This window comes from Theobroma cacao, chromosome 1, assembly GCF_000208745.1.
Source record: "Theobroma cacao cultivar B97-61/B2 chromosome 1, Criollo_cocoa_genome_V2, whole genome shotgun sequence".
Taxonomy (NCBI): domain Eukaryota; kingdom Viridiplantae; phylum Streptophyta; class Magnoliopsida; order Malvales; family Malvaceae; genus Theobroma; species Theobroma cacao.
Window position 1 is genome coordinate 13,732,864 of NC_030850.1, and position 9,189 is coordinate 13,742,052.

General features: G+C 32.4%; 1 protein-coding gene across 2 annotated transcripts; it reads right to left on the minus strand.

The window, feature by feature from the left end:
- LOC18612514 (probable E3 ubiquitin-protein ligase XERICO) lies at window positions 1,539-3,862 on the minus strand. 2 transcript variants are annotated; one of them, XM_018114025.1, is made up of 4 exons: window positions 3,662-3,812; window positions 3,186-3,331; window positions 2,812-2,877; window positions 1,539-2,603 (listed from the first exon to the last, which is right to left on the minus strand). In XM_018114025.1, exon 4 carries the CDS (start codon window positions 2,405-2,407, stop codon window positions 1,952-1,954), a length of 456 nt encoding a protein of 151 aa, XP_017969514.1. In that variant the 5' UTR covers window positions 2,408-2,603; window positions 2,812-2,877; window positions 3,186-3,331; window positions 3,662-3,812; the 3' UTR covers window positions 1,539-1,951. The 2 variants fall into 2 exon arrangements, with proteins under 2 accessions (XP_017969514.1, XP_017969513.1); XM_018114024.1 differs by lacking the exon at window positions 3,186-3,331 and having other exon boundaries at window positions 3,662-3,862.

The following is a 9,189-nucleotide window of genomic DNA, read 5'->3' on the forward strand; positions in this document are numbered from 1 at the left end:
GTGTAAAGTTAATTGTTTATAAATAAAAGAAAATTATAATTGAAACATAATGATATACAAAAGATAATTAATGTTTCAATTATACGTAATTGAATTTTTATAATATTTAGCTATAAATTATTCAATATTATTATATTTAAGTAAAATATTTTTTAATGAAAGTCATTGGATTTAATTAAAATTTTTATATATTTATAAATTAAATAAATATAAATACTAATAATGAGAAAATTTTTAAATCATAATAATAAATATGGTTATTCATCAATCAAATTCTTTTTTCAACTTTACTTTTATATAAATTATAAAAAAACATATATAATTTATAAATATTTGAAATTTGAATTGATTGATCAATTCTTCAATTTAATTAGCAAGTTTATATATTACTGGCAAAGAAATTTAAATCCTGCTCTTTAAATAAAGATAGATATTTTTTTTAAGTTAAAAATGGTTAAAGTGTATGCGTGTGCGAATACATATTTTTTATTTTTTATTTTTTTTTTTAAAGTAATAGAAACAGTCAAGTAGCCATGGATAAGAAATTGGACACCAAGCAAAGAAATACAGTGATCATCAAAGAGCAAGGACCACATAAAGAACACATTCAATATGTGGTGTCTTCCAAGTTAACAAATCAATTTTGTATTCCCCTTCAGCCTCTGTCCCCTTTGGTTTAAGTACTGTCAAAGCTTGTAAAACTCTGGGTTCAATGGTGAAGCTAAAAATCATTTTGCCCTTTTGTCATCAACTCAATATGTCTAGCACCTCCTTGATGTAACTTGGCTTGAATGAGTTGAAATGTTTTCTTCCATTAAAATCAAAAACGTGACTCCATGCCAAAACTGCATGTCGTGACCATGGAAGTTACAAACAGATGTTTGATAAGCTATCTACCTGTTGAATATAGGGACAAAACCATGCTTCAGCTTCTGTACTACATGCGGAGAGGTGTATGGCTGTTATTGTTGTAACTGATACTGGAGAATATTCGCAGACTAAGACTAGTAAACTAAGGGATAGTTGCCCCTGTTTGAAGATGATGCAATTCAAACTTTTTGATTGATTCCAAACTTGAAATCTGCTGAGATGGGCATTCTCTTTGGAGAAGAGCTAGTAAAGGGACAAGAAGATCTCAGTTCCCAATATATAACATCATTCATTAAATCTTGTTGCTTTTTGGCCAAAAAACCAAACCTTGGTGATTTTGTTGAACACCCCAAGTAAATGGAGTAGACTATACATGTTCAAACTCTTTCCCAGACTTAAGGCATGAAAGTTGGATGTTGGTAAATAAGTGACATGACTCTTATCTTCTAAGTGTTTATTATAGAAAAATGGTTGATGCCTTGTCCAGGTTTCCACTTCAAGGTTTCCAATATGCATAGGACGAAGGACTTGGGTACTTTTGAGTAAACAAATGAAGAGCTATGGTAGCATAAATCCCACTTGTAACAGGTAAAATAAAATGATGGCATCATTTCAATGTACTCAAAGGCATTAGAGTGTGACAAAAAGATAGAAATCCTAACACAAACTTGAAAGTTGAAACATGATCTGAGATAGAAGCCAGATAGATACCATAAAAACATCAGAAACCTGACATCAACATATCATTCTAAAACACATCCTGTCAGCAGATTTTAGTTACGCTAACCTAGTTTTCTGTTCAATCTATCTCATTGCACTAAAAAGCGAAGCAAAAAAGAAAACAAAATCTCCATGAACTATAGAAGCTAAAGACAGTAGTGAGATGCATGTAACATCAGAAACCCTCACAATATGCACATTAAATTCTGATATCCAATAACAAATCACCACATCAAGGTAAACTTGAGGGTAACAACACACACCTAACTCTAAGCCAAGGCTGATAACATTTATGTAAATACCTGTACACTAAACACGCTGTACAAGGAAATTTCCTCAACTCTGCACACTCGTAAAATTCTCACCAAAAGCAAGAAGCCTCCTCTTCAGGCAGCAGGGGAGTCCTGCAAAGAGGGCATGTAACGTTCCAATACTTCAACCATTTTTCCAAGCACACCTTGTGAAATAGATGGCCACAGGACAAACGGTTAATCTCTGATTCAGGCTCAAATTGAGTCAGACAAACTGGACAGTCATGCTCAGGCCGCTTGCAGCTACATACAGCATCAAACCGAATTGCTGGGGTCCTACTCCGGAACTCGTCAATGTAACTATCAGAAGTACTAAGGTGGAAGTCAAATGATTCTGAGGGGTTTTCAACGGAGTCTGAAGCTGATGAGGATGACGAGAGATGGATACCAACAATGTGAAGGATTGATCGGATTATGCCTTTAACTATAGATATGGATAACGCTGTGTTTACCAAGAGTATACATAGCACTCCTTCTGATGGAGCTGGGAGACTTGAGAGACCCATTTTTGTACCAAGGTCGAATCTTGATGAGGGATTCAGAAAAGGGATGTGCAATTTGAGAAACTCAAGATTAAGCAAGTTTAGCTGAACAACTGATTATATAAAGGAAAAGGTCGTTGCAAGAAGATAATATTAATCAGTTGCCAAGGAACTAATTAAGGAAAAGCAACGATGCTACTCTCTTGTTGATATATATGACCTGGAAAACATCAAACAGCCATTTAAAATACCATACAAAGAATAGAACAATGCAAAATTTATCAAATTATGCAAAGGAAAAGCAGATCATAAAGTTTTTAGTTCCAAAACTCACATGCAGATAACCTCAAAGATGAACAAATCAGTGACCAACACAAACACCAATGAAAAAGAGAAGTAAGATCATTATAATTGATTTTGAAAATTACCTTAAAAGCAGAGGGGGAAAACCTTCAGATGACAAGTGATGACTGATGAGTGCAAACCCTGGAAAACTGCAAGAGAACCAGCATTCAATTGGGAAAGTGATGTTACTGAACATTAGAGGAGAAAAATCACCAAAGAATTCTGATATTTTTAATGAATAAAACAGAACAAGTACAACATTGATGAGGATGAGTTAAAAATGGCTTCTTATTAGAGGCCACATGACCCAGAGGGTGATAAGATGCACATCTGGTGGAAAGATTGGGGAAAGCTTATAGCCTATAGGATAGGCTTTAAATAAAGATTTTGATTCCACTATTCCATAAAGTAAAAGACTGAAAGAAATCGAAAGATTATTTCCAAGGCAAATAATTACTTTATATGATTACAAATGAAGAATCCAGCAACAGGTGAATTGAGAGCACTCAAAACTTTCTATATCTAACATCCCTGCAAAGATCAATGCTAAATGGAACACCTTTCATAGGCTTTTCGCTTCTAAAGATCTAGCCATGCTCAAACCTTGATGTAATAAACATGGTCAAAATAGAAAATTAACGTTATCACAAAAGGGGAAAGGAAATGATATCAAATCCAATTTGGAAAAACCAATTAAATAAACAACAAACCACACCCCAATTGAAAAAACAAAAAATGCATCACCAAGGTAATATGAGATCTAACATTTTCATACATAATCAAAATAGCCCCACAAAGTTACCCATAACATCTTTCATTTGCTCATTATAAAAAACCAACATTTCTTTAAAGACCCTGGAAGAACACAAAAGCCAGCTTTACAAAAATAAATAAATAAATAAATAAACTTTTTTTTTTAGCAAAGAAACTTACACAAAAATGGTGAACTTTGCTCTGTAAAGGTATCAAGAACAAGAAATAAGCACGATTTTTTTTGCATGGGATTAATGAAGCATAGAGAAAGGAAACTGGGGTTGTAAGAGAAATGAAATATGTAGGCTTTTTGAAGTCTGGTAATGGCTGCTGTGCCATCGTTCTCTCCTTTTATAGCAACCCCCACCCTAACTCGAAAACGTAAACTATGGTTACTCTTCCGGGTTTTCCGGACTCTATGTCCCTTTAACCATGGTTACTTTATATCATCAATCCGTCTTTTTACTTCAGTTTAGTGTCGTTGTGTCTTTAAGCTTAAGTTAACTTAATTTTTACATTGGATTAGATAAGATTCTTTCAGCAGTTATAGCAGCAAAAAGGGGAAAGTGAAAAGAAACTCTCTTTCTCTGTTTTAGCTGGAAGTTCCCGCTTCCCACTTATAGTATCTAAATTATTGTGAAAAGTTTTCAAGTTTGAACTGGAAACTACAAGTCAAATATTTTGACTACAGGATAATTATTATTTTTACTTTTTTTATTTAATGAAAAACCTTTTTCACTCTCTCTTCTTTCATTTTGGAGAAAACAAATATTTTCATTTCTTATCAACAAAATATTATACACCTTTGTACTCTCTCACTCGCTTTGTATATAGTTAACCAAAGCTTTTAGTTTTTAGTTATAAAACTTGTGACCTTAATTATCAACTACAACATTTAAAATAAAAATATTATTATAAATAATTAACTTTACAAAGAACCTTTGAGCCCTAGTCAGCACAAATTTTTTATTTTATACCACATTAATTCTTGAATTCAGTGAAATTCTTATATTAAATGCATTGAAAAATGTATAACTTTATGAATTGTTAATGAATTGCAACTTATTAACTATTTAAAATTGTAAAAGGGTTTAAAAGATTTTAAATAATTTTATTAATAATATATGAAAGATTTTAAAAAAATCTACAAATAATAATTATTAATATATATATATAAGTACAACGCTGATCAATTATAAACATTCGAATAAATTTTACTTACTACGTCATCATTTTTAAATGATTAATCCTAACGACCACATTTATTATATTGCAGCGTATTCTAATTTGCAAAAAATATCATAGAGGTTTCGAGAAAATTAATGTTTTCCGAATTATATGCTGCTGGTAAGCAAATAGCAAATCCATAAATATTTGAACCCGAGTATCCAAGAAAAAGCAAAATATTTGATGGAAGAACGGGAGATCTTTTTGAACAATCTATTATAATAAGAAAGTTTTATATTTTAAAATTAATTTATCAAGTTGATGATAAAATACATGGGCGTTTCAGTAGACATTATGCATTTGTTACACATCAGTCTATATCTATATATAAGTTAGATTGAAAATTGAAGTTGCATCATCAACCTTCCTTCTTATTAGTACAAATTTCTTTCATAGTTACCAACTTGGCAACTTTACTTCCTAAAGATCAAAACCTGATCATATTGGCAAGTTGGGTTTTCTTGAACTACCCTTAGCTATTCTATTTATGCCCAATTTTAAGCTTCTGTTTTTAATGGTGCTAAATCTCAAAGCATCTAATATCAATGTTGGAGGAAAAACCAAATTAAAGTCCTGACAATAGGGCATTCACTTCTGCACATATTATTTACATTGGTGGTACTAGTGTTTCTTGGAGTTGAAAGAAACAAAAGATTGTTGCTCCTTCATCCACTAAGGCATAATTCAGGTCTATTCTTATAATAGTTTCTAAACTCACATAAATTTAGTCTTTACTTGTTGAACCTTAAAGCTCAGCACTCTTCTATTCTTTCCAGCCATATTTTGTGACAATATAAGTGCTACATACCCATGTGTCAGTCTCACACTTTGTTAAAGAAACAGTTGATCCAGGTCTGCTTCATGTTAAATATATATATATATATATATATATATATATATTGNTCTTCTATATTAATATATATATATATATATATATATATATATATTGCATCAAACAATCAGATGGCAGATTTATTGACCAAACATTTCTCTCCAATCTAACTTTCTATTAAGATTGGTATAATAAATGGTTCCAACAACTTGCAAGGCATGATGTTGAAGCCAAAATCATACTCAAATCCAAGACTAGTTCTATCAATATCAATAGTTACCTTGTAATTGGGTATTCTACATTACTCGACTTGATTAAATAAGGTTACGGTACTCCATAATCGAGTTGGGATGGTAATACTATTACGTTTGAGTAGGGTACAAGTAGTGATCAATACTCGAATTCAATTAGAAATATAATTTTTAATTTTAATTATATATACATTATTTTTTGTTTATAATTTTTTTATAATTAATATAATACTTACTAAAATACATTAAATGTTCTAAATATGATTTTAAATTTATAATTTTTTTAGATGAACTAACTTTAATTTATTAATTTAATATTCACTAATAATATACATAAAATTTTATTTTGACTATTTTAATCAAATATTTAACAAGTAGTATTTAAGATATTTAAGTATGGATTCAAGTAACAATTTAAAAATTACATCGAATATTTATAATTTTCAAATATTCTATCAAATAATATAATTCTAATTAAAATACTTTAAAAGTAATTAATACTTACCCGTTGACATCTCTAACTAATTCAAATATTAGTATTGAAAATACGTTGCTGGTAAATCCTAATTAATTTAGCTTCTTAGAGTCTATTGATTTGCTTTGTGTATTTCAAACTCTTATACTTTACCAAATAATGTAAATCTTGCACTAAAAATATACGTAAACAAAAAATCAAATGGCTGTCGCCTTTTCACGTCAATCGTACACATTCGAAGTCTGATAAGCAAGAGATTAGCATGAAATGTCCAGCTTTGTCCTGTTGTAGGCACACCATAAATGAGCAATTAACTCTGTCGAAATTGAAAGATGGAGCCTTGAAGCAAAAAAGACAAAGCAGTTTTGGCCCTATTCTCTGTTTGTCACAATGAAATGGGTAGGCCGCTCCCTCCCTTCCTTCCCTTCATCATATCTTAGCTGCACATTGACAAGTGGCATTTATTCTGTGATTACTTGTCCCCAACTTGAGACGATGCCCTCATTTCTTTTCCTTAGTCATTTTCTCAGCACTACAAATGTGTCTCAGTTTCTGCTAAATGATGAACCATTTTCACATAGAAAACAATATACTTGGCGGGGTGGGGGGACCTAAGTACATTTATCTCCACAGTCTTGATTCCAAATATTTCTTTTCTACGTGGCAAATTCTAAATGGGGCATTCGAAAAATGTCAGCTGATCAATGGGATCTGGGACAGAATCCAAAGTCCCCCAGCTTTGATGTCCATGTGTCAAGCAGTCGGATGTGCTTTAAATCTGTGACAATGTTATTGCATTATTCCTATAGCAAGTCTTGTCTCCATCGATTTGGAGGACAGTGGGACCATCTCTTGAATCCTTGGACGTTCATATCCGTTGGATTTTTATCTTTCCACTTGTAAGAACAAGGAAGACGAAGAAATGGCCACTGTCCTGGCTGCTTGCATCCATGGAGTTTGCTTGTTGCACGAACAGTGCTCTAGAAAGACCCAATTTGATTGTGAAGTGTTGTTGACTGTAGTCTTTGAGAGGGTGGCAATGGCAAATTAGGCAAAAGATGATAGTGCAAGAAACATCCGACAGGCATCTTTTGTCTGGACGCAGTATCGTTCCATGAACCTATGACTCGTCACCATCAATGCTGTAGAAAGTGGCATTGCTTGGAAAAGGAAAGACGAACAAGACAAGAAATTGGGCTGGGGGGGATGGCAACGAGTTATATTTACGTTTGTAAAGTAATACGGGGATTTGGTCCAGATTTTAATGTATGATTAACACAGGAATTGGGTGGCATTTTGGTTCAAGTGAAAGATACGGCTTGTCTACTGACTTAGATTTTTTTATTTGTATTTTTCCTCATTTGTTAGTGCTGTGGGGGACGCCGAGTGCTAAATTGAGGGATAATTTGTCCCTTGTGGCCGAACAAACTTAAAAAATGCACCTAAAACGTAAAAAAGTTCCTCCCCCTTAGACTATTTTAGATTTTTTCTCTCCCATTCTAGCCTTCTGACTAACCACAAATATTGCTGTGTCGTCACTCTTTCCAAACTTTTTATAGGCCATTCTTACCATGTGATTCATAAATTTGATAAAGTAAGATGCGATATGTAATTAAAGTTTATAGTATGACGTATATGAATTCACATAATAAAATAATTTTTGATCTTAAAATGGTTAAAACACAGTCAACTCGTTGGGACCAACCCTTCTAATCATTTTACGTATAATTTAATTCTGCAAATGTAGCATTATTTGTAGCCACTGTTTCAGGCTGATGAGAAACTTGTAAAGAGAAAGTCTCGCAATGAAGATTGGTGTGGCAAAACCAACATTTGGATATGAATGAATGCACCACTCTTTCTCTTTTGCTTTTCTGCCTAATCTCTGATCGTTCCTTTGTCCAATAGAAAGAGAATTCAGTGCGTAAGTTCGTGGAGTACCATGAACTAATTAAGGTTAAGTCAAATATTTCAAAAGTGTTGGTATTTGGAAAATGACTCGTGAATTAAAGAAGCTAAGGCAAGTAACCCCAAATATTTCACTTTTGACCATAAGAGACAGAATGAGAGAGAGCATTTCTTCTGTCAGTTTCAAATAGAAATACTGCTAGTTGACATTGAAATCTTGGAAAGTTAAAAGGAAGAATGAGTGAAGAATCTCAAAGGCAAATGACTGGAAAGGAAAACTCTGAAGTAAAAGAAAGATAATCTGGCTATTATACAAACAGCAAAAGTACTGGTCCATTGTTTTTTGCAATGCATGATTATTGCTACACCAGAAGGACACGTGTCACGAACCCATATGCACTAATTGGCATGATTGGTTTAGGTGGAGAAGTGATTAAAGAATGTTGATTATCGTTCCCAATTTGACAATGACTGTGATCATATTAACTTTCAAAATCAGAAAAACCAAATAAAATAAAAAAGACAGCATTTCTCTGCATATATATGTATAAATTGTCCAATATCAATGATTGACGGTGAAATGGAACCTACGGTATTCAGATTAATTAAAGTGACATTGAATAACTTTAACCTTAGAAGAATCTAGGGGTTTGTAGATGAAGAGGTGGCAAGCAGTAGGCTGATGTCATAACTGTCAGTCAGAGTATGAAGAGGTAGCAGGTAAGGTACATTGGATTTAGGAGTTATTTAGTGAAGCTGATTTGGGAATATTTGAAGTCACGACGTTCGAAGTTGAGTGGTAGATCTAGTCACCTTCAAGTATAATTATGATCTGGTATTCATAATCTTCAAAGATTTTACGAAAATAATAAATATTTGAGATTGAGTTCATCTCATTTTGAACTTCATTGTAATCTAATTATTTATTGAGTTATAATCTTTGTTCACACAACATGTGAATAATTTTTACATTAAAATTTTACTTTTTAATACAATAATAAGTTGAAGGTTAAAA